General features: G+C 42.9%; 1 protein-coding gene across 1 annotated transcript in view; it reads right to left on the bottom strand.

Moving 5' to 3' along the window:
• Positions 1-25,893, bottom strand: part of elmo1 (engulfment and cell motility 1 (ced-12 homolog, C. elegans)) — a 204,586-nt gene that overhangs the window by 74,259 nt on the left and 104,434 nt on the right. The window contains exon 16 of the mRNA XM_072283537.1: positions 5,566-5,702. Coding sequence (XP_072139638.1) covers positions 5,566-5,702 — 137 coding nt within the window. The remainder of the gene's footprint in view (positions 1-5,565; positions 5,703-25,893) is intronic.

The raw sequence follows: 25,893 nt of genomic DNA, 5'->3' as shown, positions 1-25,893 counted from the left end.
TAGATCCAAGTTTTTTTTAAAACACAAAGAATACAAAAACCTGACTAATGAGTTATTTTGGGGAGCAAGCAAAGGTGACAGACTCCATGACACTGGTGTGTGTCAGAAAGGTTAGGTTGATGAGTTAACTTTTGAATAATGTAAAGTTAATTAACTAAAAAAATTGTGGTAAAAATAGAGGGAAAAAAAGCTTGCAATTTATTTTAACTTCTGTTTTCGGTTTTACCACATTGTGTCTTTGATTCTGAAAATGACTGACTGCAATAGGTTGTGGTATTCCACAGACTAATATCTGAGAGAAAGCATTAGTCCTTTTATTTGAAATGGTTTAAAACATCTCTTTGAAGTGGGATATAACAGACAAAGGGAAGTTGTATATACTATAGTTTTCACTTGTATATTATAATATAAAACTTATAGTAAGATAGCATTTTGTTTCTACTCCAGCAAATAAGCCTGGTTTGTGTAGGTAAATTAGCAAGTCCTGCAGTACAGAACTACTCAGAGATAATCTTATCATCACAGGAAGCTAGCACAAGAGAATGCCACAGTCTTGCAAAGTATTTAAAGGTAAAGGAACTAGCTTCAGGTAGGTCTTCATGACAGTGAGGATAACTCCAGAATATCCACTAGGCAGCTTCCATAGTAACCACAGTCCCGAATTAGGCCAACGACCTACAAGAACACATAGACCAGAGGAAATGGATGCCTTCACCAGGGTAAGCAAGGCCTTAGCACGAAGGCCAGGCTTGTAAGGCATGTGTTGATTGTGCATGCAAGGTGACATCAGAGAGAAGTGACCACATACTTTCGCATTTTGGGTTGGTCAAGAAATGATAATTGAATGCCTGTATAAACTTGCACTCAGCCTCAGGAAGATCAAGGAATTAATTGCGGATTTCAGGAAGGGGAAGTTGGGAGTACAAACACTTCTGAGAAGTCAGTGGTGGAAAGAGTAAGTAAGCAGATTCAAGTTCTTGGGTGCCAACAACTCAGAGGATCTATCCTGGGCCCACCATATTGACGAAGGCACGCAAGCAGCTATACTTCCTTAGGAGTTTGAGAAGATTTGGCACGTCACCAAAGACTCTTACAGAATTTTACAGATGCAGCGTGGAGAGCATTCTGATTGTTTGCATAACTGCCTGGTATGGAGATGCCAATGCACAGGATTGTAAGAGGATTCAGAGGGTTGTAGCTCCATCACAGGCATAAGCCTCCCCACCACTGAAGAGTTTTTCCCAAAGGTGGGGTCCAGCATTAATGACCAATACCATCTGGGGCATCATTACTAACATCAGGGAAGAGATACAGGAGCATGAAGACCCACACTCAAGCTCTAGCAACAGTTTCTTCCCCTCTGCCATCGGATTTCTGAATGGTCCATAAACCCATGAACACCATCTTGCTATTCCCTCCTTTGCACTATTGATTTATTTTTATTGCATCCTATAGTAATTTGTACCCATACAAAAAAAATAATCTTAGGACTCATGTCAGTGACAATAACCTTATTTAAATATACACAGAATAATACAGCACTGGACAGACCAGTTGACCCAAGTCAGAGCAAGTTTGTATCAGTATTCACCAAGGAGGATTCTTGCGCCAGTCTTGACGTCATTTTACAGAGTGTGTTATCCACATCCCTAAATTTTGTTCATTTGCATCTTCATCTAAAAGCTTCTTAAGCTTCACCAGACAGCAGGCTTCCACTACTACCCTTGGCAATCTATTCCAGGCACCTACCACTATCTGTGTAAAAGATTTTCCCCCTCCTGTTGCTGTTAAATATACCTCCTCTACATTAAAAGCATGTCCTCTGGCATTTGACATTTCTACCCCGGGGAAGCAATTCTGACCATCTACTCGATCCACGTCTCTCATAATTTTAAAAACCTCTCTCAGATCTTTCTCATCCTCCGATACCCTTGAGAGAACAACCCCAGTCTGTCTAACTTTTCCTTATACCCCATTCCCTCTGATTCTGGTAAACATCTTCTGCACATCCTTCCTATAATGGGGCAACCAAAACTTCATACAATACTCCAAGTGTGGTCCGACGGAAGTTTTATATAGCTGCAGTGCAACTCCTCACTCTGATAACACTCCTACCCATGAAGGCAAGCATGCCATATAACTTCTTTAACACCTTATCCACTTGCATATTCGCTTTCAGTGAACGTTAAACAACTCCCACCTGTCAGATGTGGACTTGACCTACAACAGCTACTCACAATCAATGACCCTTCACTCCTATCTTATTCTGTTGTAATTTGCCATCTCCCAATTTAGTGGATCGGATTTTATCTTTATTCGTAACCATCTTAAGATATAATGACCTGTGGTCACTATTCACAAAATGTTCACCCACCCTCAGGTCTATCGCCTGCCCCTGGCTCATCTCCCAAAACCAGCTCCAGTACTTTTCGCCTCTAGTTGGACTCTTCACATACTGAAGAATGCACTGAAGAAATCCCATCCCCCCTCTAAGCCTCTTGTATTTCAGGAATTTCCAGTCTAGTGGGGATAAGTCTCCCACTATGCCAACCCTGTTGTTCCTGCATCTTTCCATAATCCGAGTAAATGGCTGTTCCTCCACTTCTCAGTGGCTGTTGAGAGGTTTATAGTATTACACCAAGAGCATAATTACATCCCTTTTATTTTGGAGCTCCACCCAAGTTGCTTCTGCGGATAAATCCTCCAGTGTGTCCCAAGCACTACTGTAATATTCTCCCTTATCAGCAGTGAAACCCCTCCTCGTCTCTTCCCTTCTCTATCAGGACTAAAATAAAGGAGCCCAGGCATGTTGAGCTACCAGTCCTATCGCTCACCCAACCCAGTCTCTGTAATGGCAAGAACATCATAATTCCACGTACTGATCCAGGCTCCAAGTTCATCAGCCTTACCTAGCATTGAAATAGACACATTTCAGCCCATCAGTCCCATCATGTTTCTTAGCTTTCATCTTGTTGTCCTTCCTTTCAAACTATTTTTCATGCTCTCAGCTCTACCACTCTATCAACTCTATGTTTCACACCCCGATCACTCTAGTTTAGACTCTCCCAAATAGCACTAACAAACCTCTCGGCAAGATTATTGTTTCCCATCCGGTATATATTCCCATCCCATATAGTCAATCAATAAATACTTCTCTGCTTCAGCCAAGTACAGACTTATGTGAATGATTATTTAGTTCCACAACACTTGGTGTGATCTTTCAATTGAGTGGGCATGTGGTAGAGTGGAAGCATGGTTGGTTGAATATGGCATGATGTAAATTTGATGTGAACTGGCCAACGGTTGCCTGTCTGGTTGGATATCTACACTTGAGAGGTACAGTAAAAGATATTTGAAATCAGCCAATCATGCTGGAGGCATTCAGCCCCGTATAAAGGCTAGTTGCCATGCCCATGCATGTGATGGACGTCTGTCACTTCTTGTTTCAATTAGAGGTGGCATTCCCCCCAATTTTCCTTTAATAGAGCCTGTTCCTCCCCAAGACCAAGAAGGCCCTTGGTGCAACCTTGTCTATCCTCCTCTTCAGACAGGATGCCACTAGTCCATCCACGGGGAGTTACAGGCATGGGGATCCTGAATCTACTGAAGCCCCCATCTCATGGTTTGCAACTGGACAACAGCCCATAATGCATCAGTTCCTCCCTGTCCAAGTCACGTTACATATTGTTTCATTAAAAAGATTTCAGCTTTCTCTCTTTCATTTTGTTACAGGAAGAAATTGCTTTTGTTTCACCCAGTCTAAATAGAAATGACTGGTATTGTTCAATTTTAATTCAAAATGCAGTTAAAAACATTACTGCAGATCCGAATTCCAATTTTTTTTGGGTGATTGGCTTTTTCCTCACTAGAGATTTTATCATTTAGGAAGGAACTTTAATTTGTTTAACTAAAGATGTCAGTCATTGTCTTACAATATTCTATTTGTTTTAGGTTCCTCAACATAGACTTTGTGTGACTTTCGGAAACAACAATGGCAGTGTAAAATAATTTATTCGAAAGTCAGCCTCATATTCCATTGCCTGACATCTGCCATTGTGGAAAGGTGCAGAGAAGTTAACCCCTTTCCACTGATGGCCCATTCACTCTGAGATTCAGAGAACAAAAGTTTCAACTGGGGAAACAGGGATGAACTTTGACAAATGGTCCCCATTTTCATTGCCTGGGCAATATTGACCATGACTTCAGTCTGCATTTCTCTGATCAAATCCCTCACACTCTCTTTCAGACATCCCACCCTGCAAAAACTGATTTCAGGGAGGGACCACCAACAATTTGCGGGACACTTCTGGGAGGGGTAGGATGTCTGCAATAGAGTAGCTCCTTAGCAGCTAGCCAGCTAGTTTAAATAACGTTAGCTACGCTAATGAACGAATGACACCTGTTAAACTCACCTCAACATGTCTTTCACAGTCTTAACCCACCATGGGCAATAGAAAAGTCACTGTTGCAAACAGTGCAGTGAGCAACACTGTCATTATTTTTGACCCCTATTAGGCAGGAGTACACTTTAGTGTAGTCTGGGGTGACGTACGTTTCATATTTTCTTTTTTTTTTTGGAACACTCTGCCATGGCACGTTCTTGCTCTCTCTCTCTCTCTCGTGGTCTCTCACGCTCTCACTTTCTCTCTCGCGCTCTCACTTGCTTTCTCTCTCACTCGCTTTTACTCTCGCTCTCGCTCGCTCTCAAAACAACTGATTTCCATGATATTGTATATAATTTGCGGGCATCAGGGAGCCACTATTAATATGCGGGAGACTCCTGGAACTTCTGGGACAGGTGGGATGTCTGCTCTTTCCTCTTTAAAACATGCTGGTTAAAATCCATTTCTTTCTCTATAAGATTTTGGTCAACTGTCCTAACAGACTTCTTGGATCTTTTAAAGGTAGCATGCAAGTACAGGAAGTCATTTTTGGGTATATTAGTTAGCTCTTCATTACAGTAACACTTAGAACTATGCCCCTTCATGTCAGCCATTTCAGCCCTGGGAAGAAGCCTCTGGCTATCCACACAATCAATGCCTCTCATCATCTTATATACCTCTGTCAGGTCACCTCTCATCCTCCGTCGCTCCAAGGAGAAAAGGCCAAGTTCACTCAACCTATTCTGACAACCATCCTGGCTGCCCTTATGTTCTTGTCCATGCCTGACCTACTTTCCACAGACACAAAGGCTGGATGGATTGAGACATAGTATTTGAGGTTCTGTGAATTGTTGCAAAATTGTACGCTACGTTGAACTTAAAGCTTACAACATTCTGAAAAGAAGATGGGATATTTATCCATTATAGTACCACAAACCAGTCACACTTCACAGCAATATCCCACCGACATATCAAATAGCAGATATTTTAAGACAGTCATTAAATTTAGGAGGCTGTGATTTTTTATTGTGTTCCTTAAAGCAAAAAAAAGTCACAATATTTTAACAATGTCAGGACTTCAATTTGATGACGTTACATAACATAAAATCACACTTTGCTGTAAGAATATGGATCAGAAACTATGATCACTTGTATTACAGTCCAAATGTGTACCAGCACTGACCTTATTGAAGTCTTCAGATGTCGCTCTCATTTCTTTCCAAGTCTTATTCAGCAGTTGGATGCAGATGCAGAAGAACTCCTCAAATGAGCGGTCGTGTGTGAAAAACATGGGGTGGAATTCGTTACAGGTGTCACTAGCTGCGGGGTTAGACAGGAACGGGATGTTAGTGAATGGGAGGAGATGCTGAAGTAGCTGAAGAGCAGTGAATAGAGGAGGGGAGGAGATCAATGAGAGTTAAAGAGATGATATTGATCCAGTATGACAGGAACACAGAACATAGAAATCTACAGGCCCTTCAGCCCACAATGTTGTGCCGACCATGTAACCTACTCTAGAAACTGCCTAGAATTTCCCTACCACATAGTTCCATGTACCTATTTAAGAGTCTCTTAAAAGACCCTATTATATCTGCCTCTACCACCATCACTGGCAGTGCATTCCATACACCCACCACTTTCTGTGTGAAAAAACTTAACTTCTGACATCCCCTTTGTACCTACTTCCAAGCACCTTAAAACCATGCCCCCTTGCGTAGCCATTTCAGTTCTAGGAAAAAGCCTCTGGCTATCCACACGATTAATGTCTCTCATCATCTTATACACCTCTATCAGTTTACTTCTCATCCTCTGCTGCTCCAAGGAGAAAAGGGCAAGTTCACTCAACCTATTCTCATAAAGCATGCTCTTCAATCCAGGCAACCTCCTTGTAAATCTCCTCTGCACTCTCTAAATAGTGTCCACAACCTTCCTGTAGTGAGGTGACCAGAGCTGAACACAGTACTCCAAGTGGGGTCCAACTACGGTCTTATATAGCTGTAACATTACCTCATGGCTCTTGCACTCAAACCCATGGATGATGAAGGCTATCACACCATATGCCTTCTTAACAACTGAAGGAGACTGAAGAAAATTGAGGGTGGTGTGAGGTAAAGGGCTTGATGAAAGAAGGAAAGGAAAGGAAGGAGAGGGAACTGAAGATAAATGTGAGGAGATAAAACTGAAGAGTGGAGGGAAGAGATTTAAAATAAGACATCAAACATCACACGGCATAAAGGAGATGTGTCAGGGGGTGGTAGGGAAGAATGGAAAAGAACTTATAGATTGTGGATAGAAACAAGACTAATATTGCATAGGACTGAAAGGTGGAGAGCAGGAAGGAATGAAGACAAGAAAGGGACTGTAGAGCGAGGATAAAACGTATTACACCCACAATTGACAAATTTGAAAGATTAGGCCGTGGTTGTCATACTCGCCTCGAGTAAAAACACAGAGTCGCAACAAAAGTCAACACCCTCAAAACACAAATAGATGTGGTATTGTGGTCATTTACCAGATGGTTACGATACTTCATGCCTCTTTGAAAAGACAAATTCCTTATATTAGTCGTAATAAATAGATTTGAAACACCTTATCTTTTCATCATGACTTAAAAATTAGCCCATGGTTTTATCTTGGTCTGGTAATCTGCAGTGACTAGGTGAGCCGTGTTCCAATTTTACCAGGTGGAAGGCTGTGATTCCTTTAGTGCCTTTTCATGAAACCATTTATTTTTCCCTGTAAACCACAAATCAAAACTTTTGAAAGCATCTCCACTGGCATGTGGTTTGGATTTTGGAAGACATTCAGGCGAGGGATAACTCTGGCATTCCATGAATCCACCAAAGAGCATTAAGTAAATACCCTACAGCCAGCAGAAAGCAAGGAGAAACAACCAATTGTAATCCTTTATAATAAGGCATCCAGTCTCCTCAGCAAAGCCAAAAGTACTTCAATTTTTACATTAGAACACAAGGGCAATTGCACATGCAGCAGCAAACGGCAATGAAACACTCCCTAAACTTTTCAATTCCGGCATTAATTAGTTCAATAGATAAAATAAATAATGTTTTATCATATTCTTCCTTTCATAATCAAAAAGTTATAACTCGGTCTTTTACAGTGAATAATGCACTTTGAGCTCAATCACCTTTGAAATCACCAAGATAGAGAGCAGTGCCATGACATAGTGATATTGGTGGGGAGATAAAAACATTGACCTAGGTTAAAACTGCATTTCAGAACTTTCTGCTGAACACAGAATCCCAGCATACTTCCAGACTTCTCTGTTTTCTCTTGAGTTTGCCTAGTGGAATTTTGTTGTATGTAAAATTAGTGCTGTGACTACAATTCAGAGTGAACCCACTGACAGTATAGCACTTTAGTGCATCTAAAGGAGATGAGGAGGAAATGTGGATGTTATTTTTCCCTCAATTGCCTCAGAGAAGTCAGAGTGAGGGAGAGATACAGCATGAAAACAGGCCCTTCAGCCCATCCAGCCTCTCCCTCCCCCTTTATTTACACTAATGCTGCACAAATCCCATTTTTGTCCCCCTCACATTCTCATCAACTCCTCACTCATTTGACCACTCGCCTACATATTTACAGTGCCAACTCACCTCCCAATCCACGAGTGAGGAAACTGGAGCACCCAGAGGAGACTTGCACAGTCACAGAGCCACCAAGGTACTGAATAGTCAAGCTGAAAATTTTCTGCTTCGTAGAGACCCTCTGCTGGCAGTAGTCAACCATGGAGATTTAGCTGGATTATGGAGAGCAAGCTACTGGCCAGGCGGCAGGCTTTCCCTCTCCACGTAGCTGATGAATTCAAAGGAACGGCACAGACCAACACGGTTGGGCACCAGGGGTGTCTCAGGAGTTGCCAGTCAGCGTTGAAGTCAACATTGGACTCCCTTAGCGACTCCTGCTCTGGATTCTTCCTCGGGGTTTACTCCTGAAGCCTTCCCCCAAGTGGGTGTAGCCACAAGGCAGCAGAGGTTGACGACCCCCATTTGCCCAAAGTGACTGGTTTTAAGGTGCTAGTAAACCCCTTCTCCTGTCAGTAAAAACTGTTCCATCGGGCTTAGTAGCTAAGCCACGCATGAAGGCCTGGAGCTGGACTTGGTTGTAAGAGTCTCTTTGAGACGTACACCATCGGAAGCATTTAATAGGCAGTGGGAGCTTGTCCCTACCACCTCTCCCAGCTATGACACCCTTCGGAAACTAGAAGAACCCTCTTAAAGATGGGGATAAAATGGGGAAGTTTTATTCACCAACTGGTTACTCCCTACTTGGCCCAGGAGTTGCTGCTGCTACAGATCAAAAAGGATTTCCAACATGCCATTCGTGGCAAAATTTGCCAGTATTGCCAAGACAGTCATGACCACCTCATTCAGAACAGCCACTCCTATCATCAGTCTTTATTGGTCAAGGTTCCTTATTTCTATTCAAAATTAATTAATGTGGCTCTTCCACATGGGGCGGCACAATACTGCAGAGGTCAGCACAACACCTTACAGTAGCAGGGACCTGGGTTCAGTTCTCCCTGTGACTGCCTGCGTTGTACATTCTCCCTGTGACTGCCTGCGTTTCCTCTGGGTGTTCCGGTTCTATACCCAACCCCACAGTCCAAAGACATACTGGCTGGTAGGGTCACTGGTGATTGCAAATTGTCCTGTGATTAGGCTAAGATCAAATCGAGGGATTTCCGGGCGGTGCGGCTCGAAGGGCTGGAAGAGCCTGTTCTAGGCTGTTTCTCAATAAATAAATAAGATTTTAAAAAACCCCTCCTCCGGTGCAGCTTAATTTCAGCCCCTACATCAGGCAAGATGCTGTGCTCAAACGCAGGCTGAATCCACGACCTTCTAAGTCAGGGCTGGAAATAGTGCCACGAGTCAGGCTGACACTGCTCCGCGTGAGCAATGAGATTGATGTGTCCACACCTCCAGCATCTACAGTATTATTAGCTCATCATGAACACCTGATACTGGTCCAAGCTACTTTCTTTTCACATGAATCAAACACATCACTGCTGACTATAATGATATAAAACAGGATTTACCCCATTTCCCTGACATACTAAAGATTACTCTATGGTGAATGAAATCTAGAACTGCAGCTGCTGTAAGTGTGAAATACAAATAGAAAACTACTGGAAATACTCAGCATCGCCAGCAAGCTTTGGACCACAGTTCTGACAAAGCATTTTCAATCTAAACTTTAACACTGCTTCTCATTCCATAGATGTTGCCTGACCTGCTAAGTGTTCCCAACATTTGCTGGCTTTATTTTGATACTCTGTGGGTTACCACAGCTGAAATATTAATGGCAATCTAAACACAAAATATAAATCTCACGAGACAACTTCGCTCACAAATGTTGTCCTCAACTGACCTGTTAACCTGCTCCATATCTCTCAAGGATCCAAGATTAAAGCTTATCATATTTATCCTAATCAAAAAGTTTCTGATGCTGATAGAATAGAATATTAAGAGAAGTTTGATGTACGAAATATTGTTGGAAACCTCAAGAGATTTGAACAGAAGAGGAAGCAGCAAACCCTTCATTACAGGATTATCAGATTTTCCCAGCAGTACGCAATAAATTCCCCACATGAAGAACAAACCAGTCAAGGTGTTTATTTCTTCAATCCTATTTTTAACTCAACTTGAAAATGACTTGCAACACTGGGAGTAACAATGGAGCTGATCTTTCACTGCCCTGGATATGCCTGTGTCTTTGAAAATGGCCGTACTTGTCCCTCTCATGTTTTTGAATCATAATATCCAAATTAAAATCAATACCTATGCTTCTGCTTCCCTCTCAAACTGAAAGGCATTCTACCAAAAACTAAAGGAAACGATTTTGCGAATTTAAAGGATCAAAATCAGAATCAGAAGCAAGTTTAATATCACTGGTATATGTCATGAAATTTTTTTTGTTTTGCGGCAGCAGTACATTGTAATGCATAGTAACTTTTTTAAAAATCTATAAGTTACAATAAAAATATATTTAAAAAATTAAATTTGTGCAAAAAGAGAGCAAAGAAAAAAAAAGAAATAGCGAGACAGTGTTCATGAGTTCATTGTCCATTTAGAAGCCTGATGCGGAGACAAAGAAGCTGACCTTGAATCGTTGAGGGTGTGCCTTCAGGCTCCTGTACCTCCTCCCTGATGGTAGCAATGAGAAGAGGGATGATGGATGATGGGGGTCCTTAATGATGGATGGTGCCTTTTGAAGGTGGTCCTCCACGCTGGGAGGCTGGTGCCCATTATGACACTGGCTGAGTTTACAATTTTCTGCAGCTTTTTACGATCCTGTGCAATGGCCCCTCTATACCAGATGGTGATGCAACTAGTTAGAATGCTCTCCATGGTATATCTGTAGAAACCTCCCAGATCCTTTGGTGGCATACCATCTCATCAACTCCTAGTGGAATACAGCCAAGGTCGTGTCTTCTTTGTAACTGCATCGATCTCTTGGGGCCAGGATAGATCTTCATAGACTTTGGCATCCAGGTACTTGAAATCGCTCATCCTTTCCACTGCTGATTCCTCGAAGAGGACTAGTGTGTGTTCCCTTGGCTTCTCCTTCCTCAAGCCTACACTCAATTCCTTGGTCTTACTGATGTTAAGTGCAAGGCTGTTGTTGTGACAACACTCAACCAGCTGCCCATCTCACTCCTGTGCCTCGCCTCATCACCATCTGAAATACTGCCAACCATAGCTCTGTCATCGGTGATTTTACAGATGGCGTTTGAGCTGCGCCGTGGGTGTAGAGAGAGGGTAGAACAATGCAGTGAGCTAAGCACGCATCCTCCTGGTGCATCAGCGCTGATGGTCAGAGCGGAGGAGATGTTACTTCCAATCCACTCTGAATGTGGGCACCCGGTGAAGATGTCAGGGATCCAGTTGCAGAGGGAGGTGTAAAAGTGTAGAATTTGTAATTTGTTGATTTGAACTGAGGGAAGGATTGTGTGGAACGCTGAGATGTAATCAATAAACAGCTGCCTGATGGAGGCATTGCTATTGTCCAGGTGATCCAACGCAGAGTGGAGAGCCAGTGAGATTGCATCCGCTGCAGACCTTTAGTGGAGAGAGGTGAACTGCAGTGGGTACAGGTCCTTGCCTAGGCAGGAGTAGATTCTGGCTATGACCAACCTGTCAAAGCATTTCATCACAGCAGATGTGAGTGTAACTGAACGATAGTTATTGAGGCAGCTCACCCCGCTCTTCTTGGGCACTAGTACGATTGTCGCCCTTTTGAAGCATGTGAGCACCTCCGACTGTAGCAGGTGAGACCCCTGCCAGTGGGCTGGCACAGGTTTTCAATGCCCCACCAGGTGTACCATCAGGGTCTGACGCCTTGCGAGGGGCTCAGCCGCTTGAAAGATGTTCTGACATTGGCCTCTGAGACAGAGATAATAGGATCACCAGATGCTGCGGGGATTTGCACAGATTTAGTTTTATTCTCTCTTTCAAAGTGTGCGCAAAAGGCACTGAGCTCATCTGGGAATAAAGCGTCACAGCCATTCACGATGTGAAGTTTCACCTTGTAGGAATAATGATCTGCAAACCCTGCCAGAGCTGACATCTGTCTGATTCAGTCTCTAGCTTCACTCGGAATTGGTTTTTTTGGGATAAACCTCAATTCTGAACAAATATTGCAGCTTCAAGTTCCTGGGTGTCAAGATCGCTGAGGATCTAACCTGGTCCCAACATATCAATGTAGTTATAAAGAAGGCAAGACAGTGGCTATACTTTATTAGGAGTTTGAAGCGATTTGGCATGTCAACAAATACACTCAAAAACTTCTATAGTTGTACCATGGAGAGCATTCTGACAGGCTGCATCACTGTCTGGTATGGGGGGTGGAGGGGCTACTGCACAGGACCAAAAGAAAGTTGTAAATCTAGTCAGCTCCATCTTGGGCACTAGCCTACAAAGTACCCAGGGCACCTTTAGGGAGCAGAGTCTCAGAAAGGCAGCATCCATTATTAAGGGCCTCCAGCACTCAGGGCATGCCCTTTTCTCACTGTTACCATCAGGTAGGAGGTACAGAAGCCTGAAGGCACACACTCAGTGATTCAGGAACAGCTTCTTCCCCTGTCATCCAATTCCTAAATGGACATTGAATCTTTGGACACTACCTCACTTTTTTTAATATACAGTATTTCTGTTTTTGCATGTTTTTTTGTAATCTATTCAACATACATAATTGAATTACTTGTTTATTTATTATTTTTATTTTATTCTTATTTTTTTTCTCGGTTACGTTATGTATTGCATTGAACTGCTGCTGCTAAGTTAACAAATTTCACGTCACATGCCGGTGATAATAAACCCAATTTTGACAGTTCTGTGGGCAAAAACGCCTCCTTGTTAATGAGAGAGGTCAGAGGAAAATGGCCAGATTGGTTCAAGCTGACAGGATGGCAACAGTAACTCAAAAAACCACGCATTACAACAGTGGTGCGCGGCACAGCGTCCCTGAACGCATAACATGTCAAAACTTGGTGGATGGGCTACAGCAGCAGCAGATTACAAACATACTCAGTAGCCATTTTATTAGGAATAGAAGGCATGTCATGAAATTTGTTGTTTTGTGGCATGTGTCGGTGTATATGACAATAATAAACCAATACCAATATTTTTCTAGCGAGCGCACAAGCGGAGGGAGGTGATTAGCAACAGGTTCCCAGTTTAGCAATGCACAGCAGCAGGGAGGGCTCAGGTTCACATTCATTTCCAAGCCGGAAGTACACCGCCCTCTATTAAAACGCAAAGTCTGTATATTTGAGAGAGCTCTTATTCCAGCATCAAGAGTGAATCAGCAGTCTGCGAAGAAATACTAAGCTGGGTACCTGCACAGTCTGTACAGGTTTTATCAAAATCTATGATAAGGTCCGTAAGGCAAACTAATAAACACCCAGGACATCCAAAGGGAAGTGGCTAAACCAAAGTCAGTTGAAGAAAACAAAATATAACAGTTGCTGGAAAGCTGCAGGAGGGTGCTGGGAAGCTCAGTACTAATCTCTCATGGACTACATTTCGGTGACTTGCACTCAGACATAGAAGGTGTGCTTTAATAATTTACAGGTAATAGTGAAAATAGAGTGGTGGATGGATGGTGAGGGAGACAGCGAGAGATGGATTGAGCAGACAGAAAAAAAGTGGCAAATGGAGGTTACTCCAGAAGTGTGGGGCAATACATTTGAGAGGGCAAAGAAGGCAATGAGTACACAAGACATGCTTGACACTGAGAAGTGAATGGGAATAAATTTATCTTGGATGTCTGAGGTGCAGGTTTACAAGAAGGTTCATGCAGCACATCAGATACTTACCTTTATTGGTCGTGACACAGAATACAAGTGCAGGGATGTTTCCCTTTCACTTTCTGCAAGACCAGGATGACCATAACTCGAGCATTTTGTTTAATTCTGGTCAACTATCGGGAAAGTAGTGACAGCACCTCCCAGAGGTCCTGTGAAAGATTTATGAGGATGTAATAGAGAACAGCAGTCGCAAGGGGAGATCGACAGATTTAATAGCTTTCTTCAGAACAAAGGAAGTCCAGAAAGGATTCTATTGAGGTGGATTTGGCAGGTTGGACAGCTAAGGCATGATGGGACAAATATCTAACTCTTGTTTTGGAATCGCACAATAATTCTAAGCAGAAATAAAAATGCACCATTTCTAAAAGAATTCACCATTTTTCCAATCCCATAAAATACATTGTTGAATTTCCTTTAGTATTCACTGCCTAGGAAAACTGGCTTTAATTTATAGAAACACACATCAAAGTTGCTGGTGAACGCAGCAGGCCAGGCAGCATCTGTAGGAAGAGGTACAGTCGACGTTTCAGGCCGAGACCCTTCGTCAGGACTAACTGAAGGAAGAATGAGTAAGGGATCTTCCTACAGATGCTGCCTGGCCTGCTGCGTTCACCAGCAACTTTGATGTGTGTTGCTTGAATTTCCAGCATCTGCAGAATTCCTGTTGTTTGCGTTTAATTTATAGAGGTGGAGTGTTCTAAAAAAAAAATGGGGTCATTTTGACATGTCAGTAGGGGTCAATCATTACTTAGGCCACCATCTCCTCGATTTTCTTCTCTTTCGAGACTTGCATCTTTATACCCTTTCGGAGGCCCTTGCAGAGATATTTACTTCATAGTTGGCCACTGGTGAACTTCCCCGAGTCTAACAGGTTGCTAATGTCACTCTATTGTTTAAGCAGGGCAGCAAGGAGCCACAAGACGATTAGCCTGAGAAGGGAAGTTGCTGGAGGGAATTCTGATGGACAAGGTCTATCAGCATTTGGACAGAGCCGGATTGGCAGGAGATAGCAAGGCTTCTTGTGCAGAAAGTCACGTTTGATGAATCTTTTAAGAGGTAAACAAAAGATAGATTTGGGTAGAGTAGTAGATACTACCTGTTTTGGACTTTAGCAAGGACTTTGATGAGGTGCTGCATGGCATGCTGGCATGGAAGGTTACGTCCCAGCAGCTTGTAGAAAGGTGCAAGCACAACAACTTGAGTATCATGGTGGACAAGACTAAAGAGATGATTGTGGACTTTAGGGAGGTACAGGCTGACCACTCCTCACTGCACATTAACAACTCCTCCGTGGAGGGAGTTAGGAACACCAAATTTCTGGGACAATCTCACCTGGACCCTCAACATCACCTCTTTAGTCAAGAAAGCACACCAGCATCTTCTCTCCTCTTCCTGAGGAGACTGAGGTGAGTCAAGCTCCCCTCACCGTTCTAACCAATTTTTACAGGAACACCATTGAGAGTGTCTTGACCAGCTGCATTACCATCTGGTACAAGAACTGCAAGGCATCTGACCACAGAACCCTACACAGTAGGGGTTCCCAACCTGGGGTCCATGGACCCTTTGATTAATGGTAAGGCTCTATGGCATAAAAAGGTTTGGGAACCCCTGCTGCAAAGGATTGCAAGGTCTGCTGAGGGGATCCTATGGGTCTCTCTTTCACCCATCTGAGATACTTATCAGGAGGGTGGAGTAATCAGGGCCCTTTAGCATTGCTGATGATCCCTCCAATCCATCTCACCCCCCACCATCAGGCAGGAGATACCGTAGCATTAGGACAAAGACAGTGAGGATGGGAAACAGCTTCTTTCTCCCGGCTGTGGGACTACTGAACTGCCTGTGACCACCCAGGTGAAGCGTCAGTAGAATTACACTGTCTACTTTTTAATGCCAATCTTCTAAATGCCAATCTTCCGGAAGATATTTTATTATTTGATCATTTATTTGTGGTAATATTACTTTATGGGTTGAGTGTGAGTTATATGTATAGTGTTGTGTACTTTGGTTGTTTCACTTGGTGGCATACATGTATACAGCGGAATGATAAATTTGAACTTGAATCCAGGGAGAACTAGTTAAATAAATTCCAACAATCTCCCAGTCTGCCCGATGTGGCCTTCTATATATTGGCCTCCCGATGTGGCCTTCTATATATTGGCGAGACCTGGCGCACACTGGGAGATCATTTTGCTGAAGCAGACTGGGAGATCGTTTTGCTGAACACCTACGCTCTGTCTGCTGGAGAGAGCAGGATCTCCCAGTGGCCACACATTTTAATTCCACATCCCATTCCCATTCTGACATGTCTATCCACGGCCTCCTCTACTGTAAAGATGAAGCCACACTCAGGTTGGAGGAACAACACCTTATATTCCGTCTGGGTAGCCTCCAACCTGATGGCATGAACATTGACTTCTCTAACTTCCGCTAATGGCCCACCTCCCCCTCGTACCCCATCCATTATTTATTTATATACACACATTCTTTCTCTCTCTCTCTTTTTTCTCCCTCTGTCTCTCTGACTATACCTCTCGCCCATCCTCTGGGTCCCCCCCCCCTTTTCCTTCTCCCTGGGTCTCCTGTCCCATGATCCTCTCATATCCCTTTTGCCAATCAACTGTCCAGCTCTTGGCTCCATCCCTCCCCCTCCTGTCTTCTCCTATCATTTTGGATCTCCCCCTCCCCCTTTCAAATCTCTTACTAGCTCTTCCTTCAGTTAGTCCTGACGAAGGGTCTCGGCCCGAAACGTCGACTGTACCTCTTCCTAGAGATGCTGCCAGGCCTGCTGCGTTCACCAGCAACTTTGATGTGTGTTACTTGAATTTCCAGCATTGGCAGAATTCCTCATGTTTGCATAAATAAATTCCAAAACGGCTTAGAGATAGGAAACAGAGGTGGTAGTTTCACAGAATAAAGACTGGTGACTAGTGGTGTTGTGTATTGGTCTGTTTTGGGACCCTTGTTATTCATTATTTATATAAATGATTTGGATGCCATGTCCTTGTCTTAGCTTATGCAAACTTGATCAATAAGTCTGCATATGACATAAAATTAGGAGCTGTTGTTGAAAGTGAAGAAGGTTATCGTAAATCATAAGGGGGTCTTGATCATATAGGGAAGAGGTAGAGGAGTGGCAAACAGACTTCAATATAGATAATTTGTGAGGCGACACATTTTGGAAAGTCAAACCAGTATAGCTATGAAGGGTAGGGCACAAGGAACTGGAAAGGAACAGAAGGATCTAGGAGTAGAAATGCATAGTTTGTAGAAAGGGGTTTCATGGGGTGATAGTAGTGAAAAAGACACTGACCTTCATCAGTCAGGGCAGTGAGTATAGGAGTTGGGACGTTACGTTGAAGTTGCACAAGATGTTAATGAGGCCACATTTGGAGTACTGTCCAGAGTTTTGATCACCCCACAAAAGGAAAGCCATGGTTAAACAAGAAAGAGTGCAGAAAAGATCTACAGGGATGTTGCCAAGACTGGAGGGCGCGCGTTATAGGGACAGGTAGGCCAGGCTAGGTCCCTAACTCCTGGGAACAGAAAGAGGGGTGAGCTTACAGAAAGGTTCAGAATTATGAGGGGCATAGACAATGTGGATGGTAACTCTCATTTCCCCAGGGTGGAGGAGCCCAAAGCTAGAGTGCACAGGTTTAGGGTGAGAGGGGAACGATCTGAAGGAGATCTGAGAGACAACCTTTTTTTAATTCAGAGGGTGGTGAGTATATTGAGCTGTCAGAGGAAGTGGTTGAGGCAGGTAGAATCGTAACATTGAAGAATCAGTTTGATAGGTACACGTAGGGATGGAACCTAGAAGGATATAAGACTAAAACAGGAAATTGCAATCATCTGGGCAGGAACCATGGTTAGCATAGACTGGTTGGGCCGAAAGGCTTGTCTCTATACGATATTGCTCTATGATTCAATATTTCCAGGTCTTCTTCCAAGGATTTCTAATTGTCCTTACCCATGGGTCTTCAGATCCTGGTTTTCATAAAATCTCTGCTCCCTTCACATTTCTCCAGAAATATCCTTCAAGCAGGGCCAGAGTCAGCATCGATTGTTTGGGCCAAAGAGTCTGCACTCGTGCTGTAATGTTCCATGATTATATTGCTGTTAGCAAAGAATGTCTCCTTTTATAAAACCGTATCAGGGGGTCCTGGACCAAAGTTTCTGATTGACAAGAGCTTCACCTGGTCCTTGCCACTTGGCTTCAAAATGCTGCCAGTCCCCCCAGCTCCCTCCTCGTGGGTCCAAAGTATCAGAGTCTGTCATCAGTGTGCCTGAATCAGCACCTAAGCCAACTATACTGCTCTTGTAAAGTGGATTCAATGCAAGCAACACTTCAGCTCGTCTGATTGTAATACAATAAAAGATGGCCTTTGAGTTCAAGGGAAAATTTCTATTTTGGGAGAAATTCTATTTTGGAAAAATCTTTTTGACTCTGCACCTGCCATTCCTGTATTGACCCAATTTGGCAAAATAACAGTTTTAAGGCGAGCTATGAATAGTAGATTCAAATGGATTCAGACTAAGGATCAAGAATACAGAAAGGGATACGTAAAGAAAAATATTGTCATAGATAAATTGTAAAAAAAAATGCTACAAACACACACACACACACACACACACACACACACACACACACACACACACACACACACACACACAGCACAATGCTCAAAAGAAGGGAAAGTAACAGCCATAGCAAGGCAGTGAGGAATAACTGTATTGCCATTGCCAGCTTGAATAGCAGGAAAGTGGGAAAGTACAGACCACACATTGACAGCAATACCTTCAGGCATTAGGCAGCTAACGTTTCAGTGATTAAAACATTAATGTTCAACAAGATAAACTACACCAAGCAAAGGGAAAAGTCAGATGCTCGGGCCATGTCTGAGATAAGCAAATGAAACAGACTATTTCTCATGTTAACAGCGCTCAAACCAATAACAAGAGTAGTAGATTAGAGCTGCAATCAGACTGATCAAATCAGAAGGATTTGCTAAAACCCTGGCTGTTAAACTGAAAAGCAGCATACAAAGGTCATTTGATGCTAATGAGACTTTATAATTCTATTCTCTGTAATTCAGGCTCAAAAAAGATACTCAAAATTCAAAGCAAATTTTATTATCCAAGTATATATATGTCATCATATACAATCTTGAGATCCATTTTCTTGTGGGCATACTCAATAAGTCTACAGAATAACCATAACAGAGTCAATGAAAGACCGCCAACTAGGGCTTCCGAACAGAGTGCAGAAGACAGCAAACTGCAAATGCAATAAGAAGAAACAATAATAATAACCTCTATAACAGAAAATGCTAGTTGCATTATATTTGTATGAGGAAATTACGATGTTTCTTAACTTGTACAAATATTTAAAGAACATGTAATTCCTAGATAATGTTTTAATGAGGTGGTGTGGCCCTGGGCTGCTAAACTCAGTACATTTGGCACTGCTCGAGTTTGCTCACATAGTAACTGCAGCAATGACACACAATAGCCTTGCTTTGCAATCTAGCAGCAAAGGGAGACTACCTCTAGAGTCCACAGCCTGCCTAATACGCCAGAGGCCATTTCAGCCTCAGTCTGACCTTGATCTTTGATTTACACTTCGCATTAGAATAGAAGACAATTGAAGATCTTTCAACTTTGATACTCCCAAGGGCCTATAATATATTCAAAGCTAAGTCTGACAGATTTCTGGAATCCAGGTAAGTGGACCCGAGGTAGAAGGTCAGCTGGTATTAGTGGAGGGATAGTGCTGGGTCAGGAAGCCATTCGCACCACACTCACACACAGAACAACCAAGGGCTGAGGTCACTGAGGCTATTTAGGCTCACAATCACTCTAAACAAGTTTTTTTGTCTTAACTGGCCAACAAACTTGGTAAAAAAAAAAAAAATTTTGTCCATCAGGCAGCAATTGCGACTTCAAAACAAGGCCTTGAAACAATATGAGGCCTTTTGTGGTCTCGGAACAATCTGAAGCACTGATAATGGACTGATAATATTCCATTATAGCATGGAGGTGAGCTTCCTTACAGCGAGGTCCTACAAAGATCAAAGCGGTAACATTTAGGCCTTCTATTTTTACGTAAAATTAGTTAAGGATAAATACTGACCAGGGCATTGGGCAGAATCTTCTACCTTTTTCTCATGAGGTCTTTTACACTAGTGCGATCATACAAGTCGAGCAAGACATTCTCCTAAGAGGTTGTCGATGGGTGGGTCCTCGGGTGACCCTCAAGGCCAATCTAGGATCCACATATTCTGGTGCAGTGTGAACACGAGTAAGTGGGATCTGTGGTCGGGTCTTTTGGTCATTCAGTCTCTCTGTTTGCAGTGGCACAGCAGAGGGTTGCTCTCATGTAGCACAGCTCCCTCCTGAGCAGATTTCCCTCCAGGAACATCTATTGAGTGCAAAGCCTTCCCAGTTTTTAAGATGCAATGCTGAATTTCTTACGGCTGATTTTGATGTTACCTTTGAAGTGTTTCCTTTGAACACCAGCGGCTTGCTGACCTTTCTTCAACAGGGAGTAAAGGACCTGATTGTGGAGACACAAGTTAGGCATCCAAATGACATTACCTATCCACTGGAGTTGGTGTTGCTTTAACATGGTGGATTTGCTGTTCAACGTTGACCTCCTCCAGTATGCTGGTGTTAGCGCGCCTGTACGTCCGGCTGCTCCTCAAAATCTTTCGTAACGTTCTTAGGTGGTGTTGCCTCAGGGCTTTCAGGTGTCTACTGTAGGTGGGTCATGATTCAGCTTCTACAACCCCTGTGATGACACCTCCAACACTGCAGAGCTCCCTCAGTTCAAAGATCAGTCAAGGAACCAAAAGGCCATCACTGTGTCACAATTGCCAACTATTCCAGGCAGCAGAGTGACACAACTAATACAGCCACTGTCGTCACGGCTCTAGTAGCCAGAGTTCAATCCTGACCTCTGGTGCTGTCTGTGTGGAGTTCCCACGTTCTCCATGCGACTCAGGTTTTCTCCTATATCTAAAACAATTAGACTTGGAATTCTTCCCAGATCCTACCAGCTAGGATGGGTGGAAATTAAATTGACATCCTCAGGCAACCTTATGTAGGATCCTCCTTTCCTAGGCAGAATAAGACCATAAGATATAGGAACAGAATTAGGCCATTCAGCCCACTGAGTCTGCTCTATCATTCCATCATGGCCGATCCTGGACCCCACTTAACTCCATACACCATATCCTTTGATGCCCTGCCTGATCAGGAAACTATCAGCTTCCGCCTTAAATATACCCACGGACTTGGCCTCTACTGCAGTCTGTGGCAGAGGATTCCACAGATTTACTATTCTCTGGCTAAAAAAAAATCCTCCTTACCTCTGTTCTAAAAGGTTATCCCTCAATTGAGGCTGTGCCCTCTAGTTCTGGATACCCTCAACATAGGAAACATCCTCTCCACATCCACCCTATCCAGTCCTTTCAACATTCGGTAGGTTTCAATGCGATCCCCCCGCATTCTTCTAATTTCCAGTGAGTACAAGCCCGAAGCTGCCAAGCTCTCATATGTTAACCCCTTCATTCCCAGAATTATCCTCGTGAACCTCCTCTGGACTCTTTCTATTGACAACACATCCTTTCTGTGATACGGGCCCCAAAACTGTTGACAATACTCCAACTGCGGCCTGACTAGCACCAACATTACCTCCTTGTTGTTATATTCTATTCCCCTTGAAATAGCATATGCAACAGTCAACACCATCTTGCTGAGACCCTGGTTATGGCAGCAGATGATGCCAAGAGACCACATTTATCCTAATTCAACTTCATAAAAGTTGCCTAATGGTCCATTACTGATGGTGCTTCCTGTTCAATGCCTCTGCACCTAGACAGCACTCATATATGCACGGGGACTTGGAGCACATTTTCAAAATACTTGTTTCAAACTTCAGCACAAGGGAAAAAGCTCTTTTTAAAGACCTGAAGAGCCTTTGACTGAAAAGGAAAATAAATAAATCATGAACCCTCAGCAAATCTGCCAACCAGTGCTTTTATGCACTTTAACAATTGCACTGACTTGTCCGTGTAATGAGAAGAACATGCAGCACTGCCTCCTTCCTCTGCTCTACAGTATCTGATGTCTCCAGACTGACTGCTGTGATCCCCAAGGCACACATCGATTTCACTGAGAAGTCTACTCCCTCAGGGAGCTTTCATTAATTCAAACAATAAAGGGGCTTTTCCAAACCACTTACATTATTCATTAAATGTTAGCTATTGCGTTACCTCATAACACTTAAATTTACCAAAATGCTCAACTATACTCTGAGGCATTCATACCTTGCTTAATTAAGGAAACCAAAAGTATGGCAGCTCACTAGTGTAGTGCTCAGTGCAACACTATTTCGCCACTGTCTGTAAGGAGTTTATACTTTCTCTCCATGAACACATGGGTTTCCTCCAGGTGCTCCAGTTTCCTCCCACATTCCAAAGACATATGGTTAGTAGGTAATTGGTCATGCGTGTAATTGGATGGCACAGGCTCGTTTGGCTAGGAGGGCCTGTTTCTTGGCTGTATCTCTAGAAATTAAAACTGCTTGCAGTGCTACAGGTGCAGTCTCAATCTATTTGGTTCCATCTCTGGAAGCAATACAAAAGCAATTGTAAAGAGGATACATTAGGTAGATCCAATGAAAGAACTTGCCTTTTGCAAACCCAGGTAGATTGGACCTAAGTATATTAACAGCCACAATGCTGGAAACTGTTTGCATATAGCAAGGTGACACGAAAAAAAAGATAATAGCAAGACAATCTATTTTAGGGATGTTGATTGATGGAGGCATGTTGGCTAGGAACCAGGGAGATCAACTTTTGCTCTTCTTCCAGAAAGTGCCATGAGATCCTTTCTATCCCTTCATGAGGTCAGTGGGACTTTGATTCAATTGCTCAGTCAAAAGTCAGTGCAATTGTGCAGCACTGCCACAACAATGCAGTGGAGTGCCAGCCAGCATTACAAACTCAACAACAGGATTTGAGCTCACAAACTTGATCGCTTTAAGAACTGAATGCAAGCCTGAAAGTGGATCAAGTTTTCTCTGGATCCTAACTTGCCTTTATTACGTTTATATTTGACCCTGTTACTGTGCGCCACATGAGTTGTACTGAATTTAACATTACAGTGATACTGTACTGAATTTGCTTTGAACTGTTAGGAAGAGCTTAGGTTTCGTTAATATTTTTAAGACTTTAAAATCCTAACATGGCTCAGCATTTTATTCATTTTACATCTGAGCCACTGCATCCAGTGAAATGCAAAGTTCACCAGGCCACATCCACAATTTACTGTATAAATGGACATATTTAACTGTAGCATAATATTAATTTAACTTCCAAATTAGCCCTTTAGCCCTTGAATTGACCAGCTATTCTTCTACTGTTTCAATCACATTGAATCTAAATAGAGTATTGTTTGAAACGTTCTTGATGACACAAGCACCATCTATCAAGTGTTTGAGAGTCACAATAGAAGACGACAATTTAGCAATTAACTCCTTGCATCACAAGGAAGCTATATTTGCACCAAGGCTGAAAATATCTCTCATTCTGATGCCTCAAAAGGATAATCTGAAAGAGTCTGGTGCCTCTTCTGAGATTAAAAGAAATATAAAACTACTTTACAATAAAGAAAGGCGTGTTAGGGCAAAGTGAAAATAATCCCAACAGCTCACTCGCCTCCTTCGGCCCCCGACCAAATGCCACTGCTCCTTCTTTCTCCCTAATCTTGTATGAATCTAAAATTAATCCCAAAATCCAGTCTCTATTGCAATTCTAGACAAGTTCCACTGCACTTTTCCAATTGCTCCCTATAGTCCTGTAAAATATCCAACTGCCCCGGTCTTTCTCCACAGCCTTGAAACACTTCAATATAACATCCTACTCGCCGTGACTCAAATACTGATGTACCACACAGCACCCACTCTGACTTACAGAAGTCGTGCACTTTTGTTTTATTGCTCCCAATAACGGATTGGGCTACGGGCAACGCTGTCCTAAATGGTAGTGTTTATGATTATCATTTTACTCGCGTTTACATTTTTTGCACTTAGAATGACACGGAAGGTGTGCCCATGCCTGTTCACAGGAAGCAGTCTCTTGGATCGTCATCACTCGTTCCATACTTTCCTGTATTCCTGTAACTCACTCCTCCACTCCACTCCTGGCTTCAAGGAGGAAGGACCAAGACTCCCATTTGAGATAGACTTTGAGCAACATTCGGAAGGTGCCGTCAGTTGCCCTTTAATTCTCCTTGCCATTAACCTATACTAAAGAGTGTTTTCTCTTAATCTTCAATGGTGATTGATGGAGGTGCCAAATAAAAGGGCTGCTTTGTTTGCACTGCAACAAGTTGCAGGAACCAGGGCAAGTGCAGTGTATTTTATCACCCTCTAGTCTTGTGACTTGGAGATTCGAGATGGTTTATTGTGCAAAGAAGAACCAAATTATTGTTCTTCCAGATCCAATGCAGCATAAAAAAAAAGCATAAAGAACATAATTGTTTCTAAAAAATCACAATAAACAGAAATAGATAAAATTAGGTTATATACATAGTCTGACTGTATGCACATAAAGTGATGGTAGGTTCAGGACTATCTGCACATCTGACAGAAAATGATAAAGTAGTGGGTGGTAAGGGACATGGTGGGGTGGGTTATGGGCGGAGGTGTTGACTTTGGGGAAGTAACTGTTTTGAGTCTGGTAGTCCTGGTGTGGATGCTGTGTGACCTTTTCCCTGATGGGAGAGGGATAAACAGTCCATGAGCAAGGTGGGTGGGATCCTTTATGGCATTGCTGGCCATTTTTCAGCACCTTTCTGTACATATGTCCCTGAGGGTGGGTGTCAGTGATGCTTTGGACAGTTTTAAGTACTTTTTGTAGAAACCCTGTCTACTGCAGTGCAGCTTCTGAACCACACAGTGACGTAACGTGTTCAGATGCTCTCAACTGTGCAGCAACAGAATGCCGCGGGTATGGTCATGCACAGTCCGTCTTTCTTCAGCCCTCTCAGAAAGGTGGTGAGCCTTCTGGAGTGTGGAGGATGTGTTTCGGAACCATGAGGGGGTTGTGCAAGGATGATGGAAAGGCTTTGGGGTGACAGGTGAGTCATTTACCACAGAGTGCCCAGCCTCTTACATTGTAGCCACAGTAGTTATGTGGCAGGGCCAGCTGAATGGTGACCCACTCAGGATGCTGGCAGTGAAAGGCACAACAACTAGAATGTCACTGAATGTTAATAGTAAGTGATTAGACTTTCTTTTGGTGGAGATGGTTGTGTCTGACACTTTTGTTCATCCACCAACTGTAAAACTTTAACATATTGAAAAGCCAAGTATGGTAAATAATGAGAAGCTGAAATCTAATTATGAGTTAGACTCCTTTATAGTCCTCATAGGACTGGACCATAGTTCGACTCCTTTATAGTCCTCATAGGACTGGACCATAGTTCGACTCCTTTATAGTCCTCATAAGATTGGACCATAGTTAGAATCCTTTATAGTCCTCATAGGATTGGACCATAGTTAGAATCCTTTATAGTCCTCATAGGATTGGACCATAGTTAGAATCCTTTATAGCTCTCATAGGATTCAACCATATTTCACACTTACTCATTTTTTTAAATAAAAGATTTAGTACAAATTATCTAAGTCAGATTCAGTGGACTGTGAGATTAAAGCATATTGGGAGGGGATTAGAGATGGCAATAATCTTTTATTCGTTCTTAAATTAAAAAGCTGTGATGCCTCTGTAATGCCCTGGTTACGATTTTTATTGCTATGCTGTAGGTTTTCATTTTAGCAGTTCTGTAAGAGCTGTCTGTTCTACTTTCAGCCTGTTCAGATTTGAGCTGAAGAAAAGGGTCTTTGTTGTTCAACTCAGGAATGTTGTGTCAGCCAGTCAGGATGGTGGAATTTGGAGAAGTTGCTAAAGAACACTGGGCAGAGAGGCTTTTGTGAGGAATATTGATGTGGGTCAAGGTCTTTGTCGGCAGGAGCTGGGAGAAGACAGGAGGGAAGATGGCCGAGGATGCCCCTGTTGCACAAGATGCTTCGTGCAGATGAATGGCTTCAAGAAGGAAGGACCAAGACTCCCATTTGAGATGGATTTTGAGCAACATTCGGAAGGTGCTGTACGTTTT

Source organism: Mobula birostris, chromosome 19 (assembly GCF_030028105.1).
Source record: "Mobula birostris isolate sMobBir1 chromosome 19, sMobBir1.hap1, whole genome shotgun sequence".
NCBI classification, from domain to species: Eukaryota; Metazoa; Chordata; class Chondrichthyes; order Myliobatiformes; family Myliobatidae; genus Mobula; species Mobula birostris.
Note: the sequence above shows the minus strand (reverse complement) of the source record. Positions and strands in the feature narration are given on the sequence as shown.